Source organism: Lynx canadensis, chromosome C1 (assembly GCF_007474595.2).
Source record: "Lynx canadensis isolate LIC74 chromosome C1, mLynCan4.pri.v2, whole genome shotgun sequence".
Classification (NCBI taxonomy): Eukaryota; Metazoa; Chordata; class Mammalia; order Carnivora; family Felidae; genus Lynx; species Lynx canadensis.
In genome coordinates this window covers 65,788,025-65,813,006 of record NC_044310.1, presented here as the reverse complement: position 1 = coordinate 65,813,006, position 24,982 = coordinate 65,788,025, and the positions used below count along the sequence as shown (strand labels likewise).

Genomic DNA, 24,982 nt, shown 5'->3' with positions numbered 1-24,982 from the left:
CACAGAATCGGAAACAGGCTTCAGGCTCCGAGCCATCAGCCCAGAGCCTGACGCGGGGCTCGAACTCACGGACCGCGAGATCGTGACCTGGCCGAAGTCGGACGCTTAACCGACTGCGCCACCCAGGCGCCCCTGCTTCACCCATTTTTAATTGTCCTTAATTTCATATTTTTAGTTAGAAGATTTATTTTTTTATAAAAAAAAAGCCTTTGGGGTTCTTTGAAAAATTATTATGATTTTATTTAACTAGTATCACTCTACCAATATAGGTAGTATTAAATCAAAATAAAAGTACAGGTTGTATGAAAATAAAAAACCTGGGAAAAAATAGGTACAACACTTTGAATATTTCAGAATAGGTCAAAACTTTATCAAGTATTAAATCCCCAGGTGAGGTTGTGCTAGAAAAACTAAGGGGATGTAAATGGAGACAGTTGCTTTCAAAAAGTGCATCAGGTTGGGGTGCCTGGGTGGCTCAATCAGTTAAGCAGTTAGGCATCCAACTTCGGCTCAGGTGGTGAACTCGCGGTTTGTGGGTCAAGCCCCATGTTGGGCTCTGTGCTGACAGCTCAGAGCCTGGAGCTTGCTTCAGATTCTGTGTCTCCCTCTCTCTCTTCCCCTCCCCTGCTCACACTCTATCTCTCTCTCTCTCAAAAATAAATGAACATGAAAAAAATTTTTTTAAATAAAAAAAGTGTATCAGGTTGGCATGTATAAACAATTCTAAGACAACACATTAGTGTACTTGAGGTAATATTTTGGAAAGGCAAAGCTGAACATCTTTCCACCCCTTGTTTACCTCTTTCTTGGCTTTATTGCTCTTGGAGTCAAATCTAAAATCTTTAACAAAGCCTACAGTAAGGGTGACCATATTCACTTATCACCAAAATCTGTACCTTTTTAGGTTCACTTTTAGTGAAAGTAGGTAACGAAAAATCATTCAGATTGGGTTCATTTTATTGATGGACCCATAAAACAGCTCCAATCAAAAATCTATTTTCAAAAGTAATTTTTTTGACACAACAACAGTGGTTTTGAATAGAGCACCGTGTGACTGACAAGATGGCCATTTTGAAACCTTCTTCCACTACACCCTGATGACAAAGGAGAAAGCTGTCCCTAACCACTCATGTCTGAGCCTATTTGAGCAGAAGGGGCTGTTTATGCTATATCTGGACAGAGTCTGGAGAGGGAGGTGGGATATTACTGGTTATCTTCCATGTTTGAGCACATGTGAAAGTCAGAATGGTCACTGCAGATGTGACTCTCACACAGTGCCCCAAGAGACATGACAGGGTAGAAGTGGAGATTACCAAACATACTGGGCTTATTTTAATAAGATGTAAACAAAAAAACTTGGACAAATGCTAATCTGAACAGAACACTGGGCAACAAGCATTAAAAATACCGTGCCCAGGGGCGCCTGGGTGGCGCAGTCGGTTAAGCGTCCGACTTCAGCCAGGTCACGATCTCGCGGTCCATGAGTTCGAGCCCCGCGTCGGGCTCTGGGCTGATGGCTCAGAGCCTGGAGCCTGTTTCCGATTCTGTGTCTCCCTCTCTCTCTGCCCCTCCCCCGTTCATGCTCTGTCTCTCTCTGTCTCAAAAATAAATAAAACGTTAAAAAAAAAAATTAAAAAAAAAAATAATAAAAATAAAAAAAAAAAATACCGTGCCCAGCTAACAGGGATAAAGTGGACACTTTACTTTGGGGGCACTGCCCCTGTCAGCCACATGACCCTCCCATGGGATTTTGTGTTTTAATCACACTGCCTGCTTTACATTTTCTGAGCAGTGCTTCGTACCTTCCCATCTCAGCACCTCTGCACTAAAATGGCTCCCTGTTGCTTCCCTCCCGCCATCCCTTCATCTAGGTAATTCCTGTTTGTCTTTCAGATATCAACTCAAAAAACACTTTCTGAGGAAAGTACTTCCTGACTCATTGATCCGTAGTGTACTTTTTTGTGTTATATGACTTCACAGAAACTCACTTTTTAAAAAATTGTTTCCCTTAATTTATAATTACCTATGTTAGTGTGAATAACTGATTAGTAATTGATTCATATGTTTCCTCCAGGAGACTATAAACTCTTTGAGAGTAAAGCAGCTTTATGGATTTTCTCTCACTGTATTATCCTTGAGGTTTACCAGGTAGTTATCACTCAGGCAATAATGCTGGGTAAATAAATAAATGATGCAGCAAGCACAGTATTTAGTCAAAAATGTTCATTCCTTTCCCCCAAAAGGAAATTTAAAGAAATCATCACCACCGCAGAAATGGGATTATTTTGAGAGGACTTCTCCAAAGAGATAATACCTGAAGCATTCCTTAGAGCACATCACTTTTCCTTCATTTCTTTTCTCCTTAGAAATGACTGTTATATGTATCTGTCTGCATTGATCTCTCTATTTAGGGTATGCTTTCACTCAGAATTCTAACATTGGCATTTTATGTTTAGCTGAATAAAGTGAGGTCCTGGCCAAATAATGTGACAGATTTTCAGAAGCCAACTGGTAAAAAGTATACAATGTGGGTTCTTTCTGTGCCCTGGATTTCTAACATTGACATGAAGATATTGATGCCAATTCTATATACAGAGTTACTATAAGAAAAGAAATGAAATTGAAAGAATAAAAGCATCCTTCAAAAGTTAAAAAAGGAAAATTTTTAATAATTTAGGAGACATTCTTATGACTCTTCTATTTTTACCTTTAAAATTGGCAATAACATCAGATACATCTTTGAATTTAATTGGGTAAGATATTTTAAATATAAGTTACAGTCAAATGATCTATATATAAGTTTATGTGTGTGTGTGTGGTGTGTGTATATAAATATTAAGTTTGTGTGTGTGTGTATTGTGTGTGTGTGTGCGTAAACACACACTTTTTTTTTTTTTTTACTAACCTCTATCTTCTTTTTCCACAGTAAGTATACATAAGGAAATTATTTCCTTGCTTATATCTTAACAAGGGAGATTTCATCACCGGGTTTTCATTGTCACATTAAACGGAACTGTTATAAATGTTCTTCACATATAGTTTTTCTCATTTGCTTTTGTTCCTTTTCTAATATCTTGCTACGGCTCATAACCATCTACAGTTGAAACCAGCTACAAAAATAAGCCCATGGAATTCACTTACACCCACGGAATCACTTTATTCTTCATGTTTATACATTTCTAGTTCTCTCCACCTTTTGATTCCATTTTGAAGACAGTAAATTACTCTTTCAAACACTGAAAACAAGTTCGGCTATTGAAATATTCCTAATGGAAACATGTTAAAAATACAGAGTGTGAATTTTTTAGTGTCTAAGATGATTGTATATCAAGATGGAATTTTTAGGAGTGCCTTGGGTGGCTCAGTTGGTTAAGGGTCCAACTTTGGCTCAGGTCATGATCTTGTGGTTCGTGAGTTTGAGCCCCACGTCGGGCTCTGTGCTGTCAGCTTGGAGCATGGAGACTGCTTCAGATCTGTCTCTGCTCCTCCCCCGATCATGCTTTCTCTATCAAAAATAAACACTAAAAAAAAAAAAAAAAGGATTTTTAGCCATAATAAAATGGAGCAATTATTCAGCAATTACCTGAGGGGATGTGGGAAGATATTTTCCGAATGAGTCCATATGCTTCCTACTTGTGATCAAGACTGTTGTTGTGACTTACGTGCCCAAGACTGTGAATAATGAATATACATCATAAAATCCAAGGGTCTGCCCTTTCTGTTAGAGGCAAAATATTGCATATACTCCAAGGTATCCACACACAAAATAAAGGAGGTGCAACTTCATCATTTCTCTATGCAAAATTATTCCTTGAGGGTCATTACATTTTAATAATGTATAATATACCCCTCAGTTTCTATTGCTACATCTATTATGGATAATAGATTTCTAATAAGATATTGGTTTGTCAAAATCTGCATGATGTGAAACAAAACAAATTTTTTAAATGTTTAATCAAATTAATGGTTGAATGCTTCTTCACATGGATCATAAAGGATAACTGAGATTTAGGTATTCCATCCATCCTTCATCCTTTTATTCATTCAGCAAATATTTATTGAGCATCTTTTATATACCAGACATAGTTCTAGGCCTAGGGAATATGTCAGTGAATAAAATAGAGAAAAGTCCTTACCCGTATGAATCCTGAATTCCAGACCAGGAGTCAGCAATGGCCACAGTCCACAGTCTGTTGTTATAAATTTATTTATTTATTTATTTATTTATTTATTTATTTTATTTTTTACTGAAACACATTCACTTGTTTGTGTATTGTCTAACTCTGCTTTAATGGCATGGCAAAGTTCAGTGTTTGTAAGAGAAACCATATGGCCCTCAAAACTTAAGCTATTTACAACCTGTCCCTTTGCAGAAAAAAAAATTCCTGACCTCTGTTCTACACTTGAGTGATTTAAGAAAAGATAACTATCCTCTCCCATAAAATATCTCCGAATATAATATTGGGTTCATGAAGAATATGTTTCTTATATTTAAGTTATCTGGTAATTTTATCTATAGATTGCCTTTTGAATTACTCCTCCCTTTTCTATAAACCTTTGAAGATACCCAGATTTTTGACCTGGAAACTTCAGTTCTACCCTAGAGGAGTTTCAACAAAAAATAAGAAATTGTTTATATGAACAATAAATGTTTGACTTATTGTTGAATTATACTACATATTGTTGAAGTATTTATTTTGCTAACATTATTTTAGGGGAAAGTCCTGAAAGTGGAAAAAGATCATCTGTTTTCTATTGAGGTCATATTGCCCAAAATAAAGCCTGAAAGGTATAAGTCTGATATAAGGTGTTTTTTATAGGTCCAGTGAGACTATCACAAAACAATTCTTATCCAAGTGTGGAGTAAATATGTTATATTTATCATTGGGCACATCAAATGTTGAGATAATTTGGAAGAACCATTTCTATATAAACATAATTGCCATTAGTGATAATAATTGATGTTCCTTGAGAATTTATATGTTGAGCACTATTCTAAGTACTTTATATTATTTAACTTACTATACATAACCCTTTATGATAAATAGTAATATTATCCATATTTTACATAGGACAAAATGAAATACAAAGAGTTAAATAAATTGACCAGTAAGTAAGTATCAGAACTAAGACTCAAACCCATGAAGTGTGGCTCTGAGTCCATTTATCCTATTTATTTTGAAGTTGCTTCTGTTACTTTTTTTAAGTGTTTATTTATTTATTTTGAGGCAGAGAGCATGCAAGGGAGTGTGGGGCAGAGAGAGGGAAAGAGAGAATCCCAAGCAGGTTCAACACTGTCAGCGCAGAGCCCAGCGTGGGGCTTGATCCCACAAACCTTGAGATCATGATGTGAGCTGAAATCAAGGGTCCAACGCTTAGCCAATTGAGCCACCCAGGTGCTCCACATCTGTTGTTCTTTTCATACTGTCAAATTATATGTAAGGTAATGATCTCCAAATTTTTCAACTCAAGAGCCCATCAGTAAAATATATGTACCTTAATAAATAGTTTACATCTTGAAAAATTGCATATACTTAGTAGTTGCCTAATATGATCTGTCACATTATATGATATATACAATATATATTATTACACATTCTGAAAATATAAATTCAAAATTTTGAAGATAACAATGCTTCAATTTAATAATTCTCACTAAAATATTATTAGATTTTTAAATGGAATATTGATTACACTTTTAATACAGCAATCCAAAAGTGTAGATCTAAGTTCAGTTTAACACTTGGTTTTAATGGTTATCAGAACTGATACTTCACCAAGAGACATTAAATCTGTACTTTTGTGTGAATGTATAGCCAATAGATCACACTGAGTGCTCTGTTTTAACATTCATTTCTTCACATCTTCAGTAATGCTTTCTAATTGCACTTTGAAATACTATTACTAAAAGGAATGTGTATTTAAATGTATAAATGAATGCATTTAAGTTTGTGCCATATTATTTTCCAGATATTATTTCAATTAACGTACCTCATCATGGAGAGCAAAGCCGTTTTCCAATGGTGCATGACTTTTTAAAACTTGAAGTAGAAAACATTAAGAAACTGCTAAACATGTATTATTGACTTTAGAGAAATTATGTGTTGAATTGATTATTACTTTAAATATGATTGAAACTTGTGGATCTAAATGCATATTTCAAATAGCCCTCTTAATAATTTGAATTTTTAAATGACATTTTATCAAATCTGAGTAGATCTTTATGTATTTTGATTTGGTTGACTTACATGGACTTAGAGCTTGGATAGCAACTTACCATATAAGTAGAAAAATAGTCAGTTCTGTCATTGTCCCATGTGTATATTTTTTATCAGGATTAATTTTAACCCACAGTATACTTGGAGTCACTTTAGGTCCTAATTTTTTACTTTGTTCATGTTACTTTGTTAAAACTACATAATGTTTAAAAACATATTCATGTTACTTTGTTAAAACTACATAACTACGTAACAACAGGGGCAAACCTCTCTACCTTTAGGAACAAACACTCATCTTGCTGAATGGTTTGAGAGCATGAGTGTCATATATATTTTAAATAGTAAATCCTGGGGAGCCTAAGTGGCTCAGTTGGTTAAGCATCTGACTTCGGCTCAAGACATGATCTCACGGTTCGTGGGGTCGGGCTCTGTGCTGACAGCTCAGAGCCTGGAGCCTGCTTCAGATTCTCTGTCTCTCTCTCTCTGCCCCTCCCCTACTCTCTCTTTCAAAAATAATAAACATTAAAAAATAATAATAATAAACCTTTATTTTCCTTGGAAAAGTATCAACGGCAATTCTAATGTGTTTCTCCTATGTCCCAGTAGATTATTTTAAGGCATTCTACTTGACCACCAACATGGACCACATCTGAAGACTGTCAGATTCCTAGATTCTTTGATCACAGAGAACAGTGAAGATCACTGGCATAATGCACTAAATCCTACTCATGTTTACAAGACCTTCACCACTGATGTCTTGACTAAGTTCAATGAATACTAATGCCAGACAGCTGACCATGTCACTACTCATTACTGTTTCACTCTTCTACTTTTGACCATTTTTAAAATTAAGTAACTATTAGCAGCTAATATAATAAATGTCTAAACATTTAAGTTTGTGAAATTTTCAATGCCAATTTAATTTTTCTTTACTGGCCCTTCATCTGTGGTTTGGTAGTTTTGTAAAGAGCTTAAGGGCATTATCTTCCCTACCCTGTCTACTAGGTACAAATCTTTGCCCTGGTACTTCCTACTTGTGTCACCTTGGGCACATTATTTAACCTCTCTGTGCCTCTGTTGCCCTAATTGTGAAATAAATGTAATGATAGTGATAATATTAAGAATATTAAGAATTACCCCCATAAAAGTTTGCGTGAGGGTGAAATGAATTAAAAATAGCACTAACAATAATGTCTAGCACACAGAAAATGCTCATAAATATTATTTTTGTTATGGACCCAAGTTTCAATGTTACAGCAATTTATAACTACCTGCAAAATGCTTTTTATCCCAGAACAACTGTTCACCCAATTGTAAATCCCAGCAGCCCATGCTTGGTGGGAGAGCATTGCTATCTTCTAAAGAATAAACCTCAGGGTATTTATACCATGAATACTGTTAATATCTCAGATGTTCTGTGAAGGATACTCTCCTCTTATAATACTTAGAACCTGTTTAGAAATGTTTAGTATGTTTTCAGATTGCTTCAACTGTTTCAAATACTGTACCATCATAATTTCTGTGAGTTTTCACCAAATTTGAATTTTTTTAATGTTTATTTTTGAGAGAGAGAGAGAGAACAAGCAGGGGAGGGGCAGAGGGAGAGAGAGGAAGACATAGAATCTGAAGCAGGATCCAGGCTCTGAGCTGTCAGCACAGAGCCTAACACGGGGCTCAAACTCATGAACCACAAGATCATGACCTAGGCCGAAGTCAGACGCATAACCGACTGAGCCACCCAGGCGCCCCAAGTTTTCACTAAATTCGTACTAATGCAATTTTACATCTAAGCTTTAGAAAATTTATTTCTAGCCATTATTTCCTTAACACAAGTTTGTTAACAGGTGCCGGCCTAATCCATCACTTCTCAGCATAACTGTCACCGTGCACATCAAGGGATTTCTAATGGGAAGTTCTGCCTGGCCAGGGTGTGTTCTTTACTGGGCTCAAACCTTTTGTATGTACTTTCGTCCACTGTATACTATATATTTTATCAGTCTCCGCACATACACACATGTTCTGGTTCCACAACAATTGCAGCATCTGAAAATTTACCCCCTCTTCCTTTGAGATCTCTTTTCAAGCTGTCATATGTGAAGAGGGTGATGTCTTTAGGGGTTTCTACTAAGAAGCTAGTGTCGTCAGGTTACAAAAAAGATCAGATGTGAAAATAATTTTAAAGCTATGGAGTTGTGGTGGCCATACAAAACACAGGGTGCCCAATTAATTGGAATTTCAGATAAACAACAAGTTATTTTTTAAGCATGCCCCAAATATTGTATGGGAGATACTTATACTAAAAAAGTTTTTGTCATCTAACTGCAATTCAAATTTAACAGGCATCTTGTCCTTTTATTTACTAATGAGACAACCCTATGAGAAGGGCTTATCAAAGTGTGTGTTATACAGAAGAAAATGTGACAGGGACTTGAAGGTATAAACTGTATTTCTGACTTACTGAAAAGGAAGTTGTGTACTAGTTATAATTTGTGTTGATCTTCTAAGAAACGTAGAAACAATCCACAAATAAGTTTTTGTCTAATTGATTATTCATCACATATCTAGAACATCAATAATAAATACAAGTTATTGATAAGTTCGTATTTTTTTAAACTGGATTTTAAATTTTTATTTAAAATATAGGAAACAGTATTTCTAGGGTATTTCATATATATATATATATGTAATTTATATTTTATATTTACATGTCTTTTACCTTGCATAGATTTCTGTTGCTGTCAAAACAAATTACCACAAATTTAGTGGCAAAACAACAAATCTACTGTTTCACAGTTCTGGAGGTCAAAAGTCTGGGTACAGCATGGCTCAGCTGTTTCTTCTGCTGAGAGTCCCACTCGGGCGAAAATTAAGGCCTCAGCCATTCTAGAGGCTCTGGGGGAAGAATTTGTTTCCACGCTTCTTCAGGTTGTTGGCCAGATTCAGTTTCATGCAATTGATTTCTTTGCGGGCTGTGGCACAGAGGTCAGTCTCAATTTGTAGGGGCCTCCCACATTTCCTGACTGACGACCTCCTTTGTCTTCAGTTTTCTCTGACCTCCACTTCTGCCTCCTCTCTCCCGCCTCTCTTCCTGTCTTCCGTAGCACCTCGCTGCTAAATCCCTTCTGCCTTCCTCTTTCATTTCTAAGGGCTCACGTGCTTACATTGGAACCAACAGGATAATTCAGGATAACTTAAAGCCCATAACTTTATTCTATCTGCACAATCCTTTCTGCTGTATTCACAGGTTCCAGACATTAGCTGTGCCCATTTTCTCAGAAGAGGGGTACATTTTTTGCTTACCACATATTCTAATTTTTTCTGATACTCTGTAATTAGCATAATAAGTAAGTAAGGGGTGATTCCAATTAAGAAATAAAATCAGAATGAAGACAAAACTCCGACTACTTGATTCCAGTGTAGCTAGTAAATTTGTTTTTAGTTAAGAGATGATATCTTCTCATTTTAAAGCTTCAACTGCAAACTACTGAGCCATCTCGGCAGTGATCTAGGGACTGAAAATGAGTCATTGTTTTTTGAGTTTTGTTTTTGCTTTTAGTGCCCTCTCAGTAGGCTAATAGAAACCCACCCTTTGTCCATGGCAGAAGCAGATTAACTAGGCCAGTTAATTTAAAGGTAATAAAACTATTTGAAAGGACATAGCAGTTGTAATCATGACACATTCTTAAATGAACCAGATTCCATTTGATGTATATGAAAAATTAAAGCATAGGTCTAAAAGTGCTGTAAGAGAAATTTTCTCATTCTTTTTGGTGAGATCTGACATCAGCATATAGATGGCTTCATCAATTATTGAGAAAAAGACTAAGAAAAGAAAAATGACTGATTGGGATGCTTCATTTTGAAGTCTGAATTTGAAGCCCTTGGGTTGAATGTACCTGTAGGTCTAAATCTTTCAGAATTAGCTCATGCTCTCTCCCCAGCTTATCTATGTAAATTTTTTGTTTAAAAAAAAAATAAGGTACTTAAACATTTTTAATGCACTCCATCAAACATCAGAGCATGTGTGCCGGGCTTTGAAGCCACTGCATATATCAACGAAGGTAAGAAATAGATCTCCGTATAGATAAATATTCCTTAAGATGAAGCTAGGGGAATGACTTTAAATTTAAAATACTGCTTTCTCTCAAGGGTTAAGTTTTCATGATTTTGAGTGATTTTTTTTTTCGCAGCTATTTTCATTCTCTCTATATTCTCAAGTGCGGCAATGAATTTCAGAGTTCTTGTTTGCCACCTAACGTGCTTGTCTTGCTTATTATTCCCAGAAAAGTATTAAGGACTCCTAATTGACAAGCTAAAACTGTTTTTTTTTTTTAATTGAAACAAAAAGGATAATGAATGACTCTGTTCAATTGTAGGTCATTAATTAGCCCCTGTGCTTTCGTGGAACTCATATTTAGTGATAACTAAAAAGGGAACCACAGCTGATAAAATCAGCACACATTGGTAAACATTAATGATCAAGAGTGTGAATCATTTGAAAGGCACCATTTTCTTAATTAAGGTTCATATTAATGATGTTCCTCGTATTTTAGAGAATCGCTCAAGTATTCAAGTCCGTTATCATGGAGCCAGAATTGCCCATAAACACAGTGCTAGTAGTACCTTTCCAATTATTTAACCTAAAATGCAGTTATTTATCTAGCCTCAAAGTCGTTACTTCTCGAATAATTGCAAACCATTCCTCATGATCAGAAATAACTTTTAATTCTATATAATCTTGGTTTGGGCTTTTGTTTTTATCTTCTCAGACTATTTGTACTTATTTCATAAAACATTCCCTTCTGAAAATATTTTTCCTTGCCATGTAGAATGCAGAGTTTCAACTTAATTTCCACCTCTAAGTAAATAAAGTCATGTGCCTTTGGGTGGTACTGATTCTTTAGTTATGGTTTTTTCACTCTATTTAAACATGGATCTAAAGTAGCTTATATATTTATGGATTAAGAGAGAATGCAGGCAGTGTAAAAGCAGCAAATGTAAGTTTTTTGTTACCCCAAATTTGCTGAATATTATAATATGATGGTGGATTTGTCTCTGAGTTTTGTTAAGGAAAAAAACTATTCTTATATTTGGTAAGGAAGACTTTTTCAGGACTACTGTGATAGTTGTCAAAACTATTGCAATAGGGGAGAGAGAGTCAGCTCAATTCTGAATACAATAAATATAGCTGGAGATTTATAGCCAAGGATCAGGTTGTGTGTTGGGGAAAGGAGATGCGTGGGAAATTACTAAGAGCAGATAGCAAGGGTAGGGAGAATTCTTGCTAAATTTACTTAACAGGACTCTTGCTAAAAGGCAGGCCAGTGTGATCAGATACCAAGGTTGGGGGTGGTGAGGAATTTAATTAGATATTGAGAGTGACCAGATATCAAGGGTGGTAGGATTCTCTCTAAGCTGACTTAGCAGGATTCTTGATAAAACTGAACTCTGCAAAGGTGGACACTGAAGCCAAATGCTGAGGCCTAGTTGAGAAGAGAGCTCAGAGGAGGCTTACTAAAGTTTGGTCAAGAATTTTGTCAGTGTTCTAATGACTAAGGCAAGGGAAGAACATGTTTGCATACAGAATTTTCATTGTCCAGAACAATAGAGAATACTGTCACGGTTTACACTGCCATCGAATTGAACTCAAGCCTGATTTTATCATTTGGGTTTCAGTTTTCAATAAACATACACTGGGAGGCAGTATGTAACAAGGTGGCATTTAAACAGGAGTGGTGAAGGAATTTGCCCTGGCAATTCCTGAAAGCCCGGCAAATACAACCACCCTAGGGCACGCTGGTGGGCTGGAGGAAGGACAGAGAATCCAATGTGAATGTAGTGACGAGATCAAAGGATAGAGATGTAGGACGTGAGAGAAGAGGTATAGTGAGACAAATCTAGAGGCCATTGTGAACTCCTTAGATCTAACTCTGAGTGAGATGAGAAGCCATCAGAAGATTCTAAATAGAGACATGGTATGACTTATATTTTAAAGGGATCTGTCTGACTGCTGTAACGTGAGAATAGAAGGCGAAGACAGAAGCTGGGAGACCAATTAGGGGGCTTTTGTAATAGTCCAGATGAGGCACAGTGTGGCCTCTCCCAGGAGAGGCACTGCAAAGACAGTAAGTGGTAGTCATATTCTGAATATGTTGTAAAGGTAGAGGAGAAGGGTTTGCTGATGAAGAAGCCTGATCTTCTAGAAGGATGAGGTAACTTTTTTTTTTTTTGAGGTGAGGAGATTGAAGCAAAACTAGGTTCTTTGGGGGAAGAAAGGCAGCTTGGTTTTTGACATGTTCAACTCCTGATGCCTACTAGACCTACTGAAGCAGTTGGGTAGGACATTAAGGATAATATTTTGAGGGGCACCTGGGTGGTTCAGTGAGTCAAGCATCCAACTCTTGATCTCGGCTCAGGTCATGATCTCACTAACCATGAGACAGAGCCCCACGTCAGGCTCTGACAGCACAGAGCCTGCTTGGGATTCTCTCTCTCCCTCTCTCTCTATCTGCCTCCTGCCCCACTCACACTCTGTCTCCTTCAAAATAAATAAATAAATATACATATATATTTATATATATAAATATATATATTTTTATATATATATATGTATAAATATATAAAATATATTATATATTTATAAAATAATATATATTTATATATATAAATAAATAAATAAATAAAGGATAATATTTTGAGCCATTGGGTCTGATAACCCAGGAAATGAGTGTGCATAGATAGATCTGATGACTGAGACACTGAGTAATCTCTTATTTTCTCTGCGTTGCCTCCTTTGGCTTCACTAGTCATTCAAGATTGGCTTAGAAATTGTATGTTAGTGTGCCATTACCTGTGTTCTTTTACACTACTATGCAGTCACTGGGCACTTACTGAATAGTGTTGCACCCATCGATTGGTCATCTCTTTCATTATACTGTAAGTTTCTTAAGGAAAAGGCTTAAAAGTGTTCTTTTAAGGGAAGTGGAAGAATAAATTAAAATCCTTCGCATTTAACATAAAATCTAAGTAATATTCAGCCTTGTTTACTTCACTCACCTCTTTTCATACTACCCTTCCCTTTATTTACTACACCCCAGTCCCCTTTGCTAATTCCTTCAGCGTATACCATATCCTCAACTCTCTCAAGCCTCATGGGTTCTTTGATCTGCTAATGCATTATAACTTATTAAGTCTTGGTTTAAATACTAAATCCTAAGAGAAGTACTTCCTGAACCTTTATCTTAATCCACCCTCGTTTTGTCTCTCCTAATAACCCAAATTTGTCACTTGATAGCATTTATCACAGTTTGTAGATTTATAAGTATTTATGTGATAATTTACTATAGAATTGTCTTAATACATTTATGAGAACAAAGGACAATGTCTGTTTTGTTCATTAATATACCCACCTCTCACCACTATCCCAGAGACTTGAGCCCTTTATAAAATGTTTAGAATACATGTAAAAAGTTTCATATATTTGAATTAGTACCAATGAATGTGGATAATATAATCAACATGTTTGTGATTTTATTCATTACGTAAAACTGTAACACCATTTGATAAATATATTTTTATCTGTGTTCTCTTATAATTGGGAAAGTATAAAATTATGGAATAGGAATTAATCTCCTGCTTGTCCAGCAACACCTGGTTTTTATAAGTATGTAAACATTCTCCCTATTGGACACAAAGATGTACTTTCCAGAACTGGATCACCCATAGGGAATAAGTTTACATACTTATAAAATGATGTGGAACAACATTTCAAATATATACGTACTTCTGAGAAGACATAGCAGTATGAGCAACTATTTTTCAAGCCTGTTTTATTGAAAACAGTTTAAGAAACTTTAGTTAATATTATAAATTAGTCACATGGAAAATGCATGCAACTAGAAAACAATTTTTTTGTTAAAGCTATCTCACAACTCTTTGCTGAGATGACATATTCAATATAAATACTTCATAAAAATTCTTCGAAAATACTCAAACCAACAGTGGTTTGACATATATTATTTATACTAGCCGAATTATAATACTTTTTATTATTTAAAAATATATGCATATAATTATAGAATTAAATACAGTTGTTTCCAAATTTACTTAAAGAAGCTATAGCTATAAAACCCTAGAAAATATGATGCATCCCTCCTTCATAAGTATAGTCTCCTTACAAACTTAAATATTATTAAATTATCATTTCAGTTAGTTATTTGAGCTAAGATAGGGTGAAACTATCAATTCAATCAATTTTAATATGCTTTCTCTCCCCCTCTACAGTTGCTGAATTCTTTTCTTTGTATCAAAGAATTATTGTAATTAGAATTAATTAATCATATAATTAGAAGTAATAGACATTTGGAAGCAGAAAGAACAGAATAGACCCTCATTCCTCTAAGATTTTCTCTCAAGGACTTCTCCATGGAGAAGTGACTATATGAAATTATCTGACCCATTATTTCATACTGCTATTTATAATAGTAATTAGTAAATTTTGAGAAGTTATACAAAACTTCTTAGAATATAGGGGAAAAAAGCCAATTTTTTCCATAGCTATAAGCTCTTGAAATACTAGTATAAGAATTAGATTAAAATACTGCATTTTGCTATTTTTACACAATGGCTTTTGAAAAAAATGTTTGGATTAATAAAACATATTCAATAAATGATTAATCTATAAATTATTTTTATAATATTTAATGTTTTTAATTGTTAGTATTCTCATATTAAAGTGGACATACACTAAAAGGTACCCTTAATTTAGTGTTCTGGGACCACAAATATGACCTAAAGGTTTCCAAAAATACGGGAAAGAGGAAACGTTTCATAAGCAGTCACTTTAAAAGGAGTAAAAATTGTGTGTATTCTACTTAGCCCATAATAGGAAATATAAATAATAGAATGATAAATGCTTATTAATAAAATACATATGCCTTCAGAAACATTTCTTTCATTGATTGATATTTTGAAAGATTCTGAGGTTAAATCTGAGGGAAGGAAATTTCAGCATAAATATTAGGCGACATTGCTAGATGAACCATACAAAAGAAAGTACATTCAAACATTTTCTAGGTGTTTGAAGGTGTTTTGTTGGGTTTTCTAATCCCTCTGATCTCTTTTTCCAGTTTAAATTTTTAAAAGCTGACAGAATTATCACTAACACTTCTCATTGAAGAAACAGCACACAATTGAATGAAGAAAAATTTGGTTTCTCAAATGTTCACAAAGTTTTTCAAACCAAAATTTTACTTAATGTGCATATTAATCTTATTATTGGCAGCAGCTGATAATCATCAATCTGTAGATGTGATCATACATCTGAAGAAGTTTCTTGAACAGGTTGTTTTTAATAGAGTCTGGCAAATTGTATTACCATTTGTACCAACAATTTTCAGTGATATTATAAAGATCAACCCCAGATCTGTTTCTAACAGAGGGTTTGTACTTTGTAATATACATAAAAGTTCTAAGATTTTCTAGTTTCCATCTTATTTGAAATCTTTACTATTTATTTATTCCCTTTATATGTATCTAATTTACTATGAAAACGGTCTTTTCTTTGAAATTCATTTATTTTCTCAGGTTAATCTCTTGGCTTTTGGATTTATCATATACAAAGTTTTTCGTCACACTGCAGGGTTGAAACCAGAAGTTAGTTGCTATGAGAACATAAGGTAAATGTCTCTTTCACTCTATTTCTTTAGTAGTTAAAAGATTGAGTACCTTAAGGCACAAATAACTCTTGGAAAGGCTTTTTTTTTAATTTTTTTTATAACTTTCTTCTGCCATATTAAAAAAACTTATTGTCAAATAGCATTTTAAATATGTTTAATAAGACTATAATCACCACAGATTAAATGGTAAGTAAAGCCATCTTTTCTAACATAATCCCCTTTGAAAGAAAAGATGATGGCTGTGTTTTAAGGCAAAAATTGGCCTTAGCGATTTTCTTTGGAAAACATTCCTCAGAGCTTAGTAACTGTGTTTCTTTCTTGTGACTCCTAGTTTGCATGCTGCCATGATTTTTCCTTCAACCCTCTCTTTAAAACTGATTTATTGAGACCTCGAAAATGGTTTGTTCAGGAAAAACTGAAGTGTACTATAGGGAACATTAGAAACGACTAACGTTTGTGTTGCTTGGAAACACTCCTGTAGTTTCAATACCTTACACAAGATTTATAGTTAGGATTTAGCAAACGTTTGATCGATTACTTTCTTTTACTCCTCACCATTCATAGCTTCATGTAGTGTGCTGGTTTTAATAAAGTTGAAAATGACTCATTTTCTGAGGTATACTGCTAAAACATCTTCTGCAGGAGAGAATGATTGGACAAAGAATGAATAAGAAAATAATCATTAGTTGCCTCATTTTCAAAGCAATGTCCTCAGTGAGGATTGAATGTTGTTTTACCAGAAGTCATAGGCAGTAAGTTGAAAATATGTAAGAGTATGTGCATGTATTTTTTTTTTAATTTTTAAGAAAGCGGTATTCTGACATGAATTTATTTTGAGGCAACTGTATTGTAACAGCAGAAAAAAAGAATCTAGTTTTATATTTTGTGCTTTCTTCTTTACTAAACCTGAAAGGAAAGCGGAACCTTCCTTTGATGTCATGCACATGTACTCACCCAAGTCCACCCCGTATACTTTGCAAGGTTTCTTAGGGAAAATGCTCCCTAACAGATAGATGTCTTACCTTCAGGAATTATTACAACATTTGATTTGAAATCAAAGCACATACACTGCAGTATACTAGATAAAAATATTTTAAGATTAAAGGAATTCCAGGACGCTTGGGTGGCTCTGTCGGTTAAGTGGCCAACTTCAGCTCAGGTCATGATCTCACAGTTCTTGAGTTCGAGCCCTGCCTCGGGCTCTGTGCTGACAGCTCAGAGCCTGGAGCCTGCTACACATTCTGTGTCTTCTTCTCTCTCTGCCCCTCCCCTTCTCTTTCTCTCTCTCTCTCTAAAATAAGTAAACTTTAAAAAAAATTTTTTTTAAAGATTAAGGAAATTCCTTGAAAAATACCATATTTTAATAGCGTTGCCTTCATTTTAGAAGTGCATCCCTGTCATGGTGCAGTAACATACCCTAAAGGCTGTCCCACGTAACTAGCATGATGTATCAGTTTCAAAATCCTTATTGGTGTTTGCAGAAGATTTCTTAATTGTACCAAAAAGCCATTTCCCACATAATTTGAGGAGTTTAGGGATGTGTTGAGTCTATGTCATTTTCTTAACCGAAACATTTCAAATGTGTTACAGGTCTTGTGCCAGAGGAGCCCTTGCTCTCCTGTTCCTTCTCGGCACCACCTGGATCTTCGGGGTTCTCCATGTCGTGCACGCATCAGTGGTAACAGCTTACCTCTTCACCGTCAGCAATGCTTTCCAGGGGATGTTCATCTTCTTATTCCTGTGTGTCTTATCTAGAAAAGTAAGCAGTTTCTTTTATTATAATTGCGGTCAACCCTATAGCATATTCATGTAGCATCGGCTACCAAATTGATAAAAATTCTTATTCTCATGGATTTGTGCTGTCTTTATTGCCTAATGCAGTACATTTTACTATCAAAATAATTGGAACATCTATCTGTTCGTATGGAAATACGCTTTAAAAAAAACTTGCTCTTAGGAATGTAAACATAGCTTATATTAATTTAAGCATATTCTGACAGATAATGAGAAAATCATACTTTAGAAAATGAAATATAACAATTTAATGTGATTTGAAAATAATTTGATGTGACCATTGCAATTATGTTTAACATTTCTTTTTTTTTCTTCTTTTTAGATCCAAGAAGAATATTATAGATTGTTCAAAAATGTCCCTTGTTGTTTTGGATGTTTAAGGTAAAAATAGAGAACTGTGGATAATTTTTGCTCTACATAAGAAAACCAAGCTGTGGATGGCCAATGTATAAAAATGACTTGAATCAATGATCTAATTATTAATTACTAGATAAGTATTTTAAATCCATTTTTCTGTTTACAGTGTAGAAACTGTAGATAAGATACCATAATTATGTACCATATAGCTATAGTTTGCTTTCCCACATGACATAGTTAGTTATGTCAAAATAGTATTGCAAATATTTGAAAAGTAATTGGTTTCTCAGGAGTGATATCACTGCGCCCAAGGAAAGACTTTCTTTCTAACACAAGAAATATATGAATGTCCTGAAGGAAACCACTGGATTGATATTTTTGTGACTCATGTTGCCTTTGAAACTAGTCCCCTATCACCTTAGTAATGAGCTCTGTTACAGAAAGTGGAATATGAGAGAATGAAGGGGCAGAATGTAAAGCAGTAAAAAGGAAATGGCTATTATAACAATGAGATGTATTTTGAGTAAACTTGTTTTTTTGTAAACTAAATGAGAAATTATAGCTGAAATAATTGAATAAACACTTCTTACCATTGCATGAATTTTTCTGAACTTAAATTTATACTAAAACAACTTAGACCTTTTCTGTATTTATTTTCTTTCCTAATATTCAAAAAAAACCCACAAAACTTTACAAATGAAAAGTCAGGCAATTATGTTCTGGTTTTTGGGTTAACATCATAAGGAGGTATGTGCTGTTTCCATACTAATTTCATAGATTATAACTTCAAATCTTTAATCAGAAATACATAAATGTGTCAAACTATAATATTTTTCATGGCTGTAAATGTAAAAATTGTGTATATAAAAATTGAAGTATTCTCTTCTATAACCTTTCAGTGTAGTGAGTAATATTGGATCTCATTAGGCTAGTATATTTGAGTTCTTTATTTCTTTTAATTTTGGAAATATTATAGTTCACATGACAATATTCCCTTTTAACTTACTATTTTTAAAAGGGCATTGTAAATATGAAAGTATTCAGAAAGTGAATTGCCATTTTTTTCTGTTCAGAAAAGTACACATTTAAAAATGTTATTTATAACAAAGGAATCACTGAGAACTGTAGAAATGTTCACAGTGGATATATTTTCTGACAGTTTTCTACTATCTATTAAAGCATATCTGCTTAAATGTATGGTTTCTATCTATCCTCAAATCTTCTCATTAAAATGTGGAAGCAGGGATTTTATTTCAAAAATATGTAATTGTCTGCACCTGCCTGTAGAAGTATGCCAACACACTAAATGTTGTGATTTTAATTTCTCCAGCTTTTAAAATGAAGTCTGTCAAAACTTGCTCTAACAAATAAAATGTTATCTAAATGAATACAGCTACTGTTTGCTGAGTCATTTTCTCAAGAAAGATGAGCTACCTGCCAATATGTCCCTACACATTTTTAGAGAATCCATGATAAATTTTCATTATATCTTCTGATCTCTTATATGCTAAGCCTGTGACCTATTATTACCATTGTCATTATAGAACAGGGTTATAAGCATGTGATATTGAAAAACTAATCTGTTCAATCAATACATACGAATGATGTATGGCAGGCAGAATAATAGCTCTCCCAATACTCTCACACCCTAATCTTCAGAATCTGTGGCCACTATGTTAGGTTACATGGAGAGAAGAATTAAGATCGCTCATCAGCTGACCTTGACATGGGGACATCATCCTGGATTATCTAGGTGGGCCCAATGTCACCACAAGCGTCCTTGTGAATGAGAAAGGGAGAAAGGAGAGCACGAGAGAGTGACACAGCCCGAGATGGTTTGACCAGCCGTTGCTGGCTTTGAAGACTTCTGAAGTCTATAAATGAAGGAAACTTCACAGCCTCTAGAAGCTGAAAAAGACAAGGAAACAGATTCTTCCCTAGAGCCTCTAAAAGGAAGTAGATGTGCTGATACCTTTATTTTAGCCCAGGCTGACCTATTCTGGACTTCTAACCTCCAGAACTGTAAGATAATAAATGTATATTGTTTTAAGCCACCAAGTTTGTTGAAAATTTGTCACAAGTTTATTGATAATTTTTGATAATTTGTTATAGCTACCATAGGGAATATTATGGAAATACGTATAACATCTTTAGAGATAACCAACTATTCATGTCATTAGGACAAACCTTGACTCTAGTGTCTTGTTTTTATCAACCCTCCCTTAGATATCATTGGATAAAGCTTGTATTCTTTAGCATACTGTTCAAACCTCCTTAGGAGCCTCCTGGGTGGCTTCTGAAACAGCCCCCATATGTGGAGGACAGGGTGAGACCGAAGAAAGAGGCAGGCCACTCTAGATTGATAGAAGGCAAGTTCAATAAGCAAGAAAACTTGTCTTATGGGATTTGTCTTAGGTTGCCACAAATAAGTAGATCTTTACACCTACCCATCAAATCTTAAAAGTTTATATAGAGTGGCGCCTGGGTGGCTCAGTCGGTTAAGCGGCCGACTTCGGCTCAGGTCACAATCTCGCGGTCCGTGAGTTCGAGCCCCACGTCTGGCTCTGTGCTGACAGCTCAGAGCCTGGAGCCTGTTTCAGATTCTGTGTCTCTCTCTCTCTGACCCTCCCCTATTCATGCTCTGTCTCTCTCTGTCTCAAAAATAAACATTAAAAAAAAAAAAGTTAAAAAAAAAGTTTATATAGAGACCATCACATATACCATCCAGATGGTTTCAATGCCACATTCCAATCTCAAGACTGCATTGTTGGGGTATCTTCTTGGAGCACTGAAGACAAGCAGGATGTACATTCCAAGGACAGTGAAGGGGTGAGGAGCCTCCAAGTGCCCATGTCCAGCTTGCAGGTCAACCACATGTCAAGTCTCTTGATGACCTCCTCCAACAATAAGATTTCAGACCTTTCAGTTTTTACTTTTTTCCCTCTGAAAATTTCTTTAGTCACACCAAACTGTTTCTTTTTCCCAAAACTTACCATGGGTTACCAAATTCCCAATTCCTAGAATTTCCTCCTTGTGAACATCATTACTCTGACAAACATTATTTATCCCTAATGTATCTTTACATGTATCTTGAACGTATCTTGTCTATGAAGCCTTCCTGGATTCATGCGAGGAATTAATCACTTCCACTTTTTTTTTTTTTTTTCAACGTTTTTTATTTATTTTTGGGACAGAGAGAGACAGAGCATGAACGGGGGAGGGGAAGAGAGAGAGGGAGACACAGAATCGGAAACAGGCTCCAGGCTTTGAGCCATCAGCCCAGAGCCCGACGCGGGGCTCGAACTCACGGACCGCGAGATCGTGACCTGGCTGAAGTCGGACGCTTAACCGACTGCGCCATCCAGGCGCCCCTAATCACTTCCACTTTTGTGTCAGCACTTTCTCTAGTACTTATCCTATTTTAATATTCATTACATTGTATTGCAATTGTTTAGGCCAAACTCAGGACATTCATTGTGCCTACTTTTGTTCTTCATTGAGGACAGGAACCTTTTCTCCTTTTTGCTTCGTGAATCAGTGTTTCTGCCCTCTGCTGCCTTGTGATCATATGACTGATATAAGAGAGTCTGGACCCTCTGAATAGTCTGGCCTTTTGCTTTAGGTATTCCACACTGGAAGCCCATTCACCGAACTGGCTTTCTCAGGTAAAGCCCTCGATGCTTGTCTCTAACTGTTAGAGTGTTCAGGGGAAGATATGGCCCAGCAATCTCAAATTGGTGAGGTACAGCAGGCAGAAGGATTAGGCTACCAGTGTAGACGTGAGCTCAGAATATGGCTTTACCTCAGTTTTTCCAGGAAAGATCTTCTTTGGGGATTTGTAAGGAGCTTGCCAAACTGCTAATAAAGTAGTGATTTATTTTCCATTTGGCTCTTATTCCTCATGTAACACTCACTTCCTTGTTTGATGGTGAGTGAGGTAAATATTAGGATTTTAGATTCAATTTCCTCAACCTCTAAAACACATCACAAGTTTTGTCATATTAATTTACAAACTCTTCTTTACTTGATAAATATATGGGGATGAGACAAGATTATAGGATTCAGTCAAAGAATTTGATACTTTAAGGTTGGCTTCAAACAATGAGAAGAATGGACACCAAAGAAGTATAAGATAAATTCCCCATGAAAATTTGCTATTAAGTGGATAGAATAATGTCCCAATTGTAAAAAAAAAAAAAAAAAAAAAAAATGTTGCTTGACTGATTACACTGTATATAAATATATTTACACACAATAGAAATATATTTATATAAATGTATCTATACACAATATAACAATTAGGAAAAGTGTTTTAAAAAAAATCTATCAGCAAGTACTCCACAATCTGCACGCTAGACATAACCAACAAAGAGTACTTAATAATTTGATAACATCATCTCTTTAGTCCCTTTCAATTCAATGCCACTTCCCTAAAGTTAGACAATAACTCTGCATTACCAACATCATTCTCTAATTTCTCCAACATGAAATCTTTGAAGAAAACACAAATTATGGTTCCAGAAAGAGTACCCTTGTTCAGGTTTTTACTTTACCTGGAATGTCTACTCCCATGAGAATTCCACACGTCATTCAAAATCTCCCTCCACGAAGCCTCTCTGATCAATTTGGTCCTTGTCGATTTCCCCAATCTACTACAGCTATACCACATAAAGAGTGTACAAGATAACATAATACTTGATAGGAGTCATTGTGAAATTGTCATGCAGTGTTCAAACTTAAAACTTCTAGGTTTTAAGAGACAGCTAGGAGAGAAATCACTTAGAAAAGGCATTTAAAGGAGGAAAAAATTATTTTTCCCCAAAACTTGCTACAGTTTTCAATTATTGCATTGCATGATCTCATTTAATTTTCACAGTAACATATGCAATTCTATCTTCATTTTTCAATGTGAACAGTACTTGATATCACAGAGCTGGGAACTTGCAAAGTTCATGTTCAAACTGAAAGCCCAGCTCGTTCTGCTCCCTCGTGTGAACTCAGGAACTTGCTCATATTCTTGGATAGGAAGGTCCACCATTCCATGGCCATAAACTCATACAGTATGAGGACTGTATTCCTGTTTATAATTATGTTCTCTTGGGTGACGACATGCTTTTTTAACATGGCATTTTGATATGTCTTTTCTATATGCATGTGCAATTTGAAATGCACACAGCCCACGTTTTAAGGTGAAATGTTTTTCTTCTTTTCTCTTTGCTTGATTGCCACTTCCTTGCACATTTATTTCTATCTCTCATCCCCACTCACACCCTCAGCTAGGCAATTCACTTTAATTACCTGTTACATATTCTTCCATATTGTTCTTCCTGTTTATATCATCATATTCAAATCATTAATATGAGATTACGTTATAAAAACATCTCTTCTACCTGTTTTTCTCACTTGGGAAGTTAACAGGTATAGCTCACTCTTTTTGGGTGACTAAATAATATTCAGTATTGAGGATGGACCATAAATTGTACAGCTGATGTGCAATTTGGATTAATACAGTAATACATTAGAAGACTTTGGTATCTTTCGGAAGTAATGTTCTGTATGCCGTATGCCTTGGTTTTGTTGACGAAAATACCAAATGCCAACAGCCATCTTTTTTCCTCTGATAGATGTGGGCTTGTATTGATAAGACAAAACACTGTAACCCTTTCTTTGATGTAGAGGTTCCTTGTTATTTCTTGTAAGTATTCAGTGAAACCGTACCATGGATTTGAGATCCACAAATCTCCTTGAGCATTATAAGCGAAAAGGATTTGAATCATTTACCCTAGACTGAAGGCTTGAGCAAGCGTTAAGATCAGTAGGCAATCTGAAAGTACGGGACATTCTACTTGGTGTTTCATTCAGACGTGACGCACCACAGGTGCGTGTGGTGGTTGTGATTAATATAAAATGAGAGGGTTGGTTTGGCGGCAGTCGATCTATTCCGGTACCAATGTGCCGTGATTCTGATTCTAACCCCCCATTTGGAGGCATCGTAAATACTAAAATCTATAATGTATATTACCATTTTACGCACTCAAACATAAGGGAAAAAATAATAGGTTTCTTTCAAAATTGTCCTAAAGAAACGTGGTTTCGTTTCCTGTTGGGCTGCAATTTGCTATATATCAGAATCCAAGGGCCAGGCTGTTCAACCTGAAAATGATTATTTTCTTTCTTTTCGTTAATGTATCGGAAGTGGATCTAAAAGAACCTTCAGGATGCAGGGGGGCTAATTATCCTGGCAGTCAGTTAAGCTTTGGAAGTTTTAGGTGATAAGAACAGAGCCCTAAAAAGGACTCCCTGCCTGCTGCTGCCTGCTGCGAAGAAAGAAACCTGTGCTGCCATCCCTGAAAATATTGTTCAAATTACCCTAAAATTCTTCTGGTTTTCTGTGCATCCTGGCTCCTGGAGAGCGGCACTGTTCCAGCGAGGTCATTTACTCTGTCACTTCAGCCTGCTCGGCGATCATGACAACTACATCTTTCACTCAATCTTATGTAGGAGGCTTTTCTGCCAGACCTTATGCGACCTGAGTGGGGAAGGTAATTATGCAAAACAACACTGTTTCTTGTTCCTCAAGTGCCACCCGTCTCCTCTGCAGAACCACCTCAGTGCTCCCCAATTTGATCTTCCCACTCAGATCAATTTCTCAGATTCCACTAAAGGAATGCGTAAGTAAACAGCCACCTTCACGTCCCAGGACTTAACGTGCAGAGAGGCACAGCAGTGTCGCCAATACTGGCACCAGACTCCACGGGCTGGTTGCCAGGGCTAGAGTTCTATTTCTACCTCTGGTGACATAGGATCTTGGGCAAGTTACAGCCATGTGTTTTAGTTTTTCATCTCAGAAATGGAGATAAGGACAGTACCTGTCTTATAACGCCGTTGTGAGAATTGTATCGCTTGATATATGGAAGATAATGACTACAGTGTTTG

The 24,982-nt window shown here is 35.7% G+C and overlaps 1 protein-coding gene across 2 annotated transcripts in view; it reads left to right on the top strand.

Moving 5' to 3' along the window:
* Positions 1-19,438, top strand: part of ADGRL4 (adhesion G protein-coupled receptor L4) — a 109,427-nt gene extending 89,989 nt beyond the window's left edge. Inside the window, exons 14-16 of one of the 2 annotated variants that reach the window (XM_030326590.1) lie at positions 15,804-15,895; positions 17,486-17,654; positions 18,012-19,438. In XM_030326590.1, the coding sequence (XP_030182450.1) occupies positions 15,804-15,895; positions 17,486-17,654; positions 18,012-18,074 (324 nt within the window). In that variant the 3' untranslated portion in view covers positions 18,075-19,438. The remainder of the gene's footprint in view (positions 1-15,803; positions 15,896-17,485; positions 17,655-18,011) is intronic. The other variant, XM_030326591.1, reaches the window with a different exon arrangement.
* Positions 19,439-24,982: the final 5,544 nt, after the last annotated feature.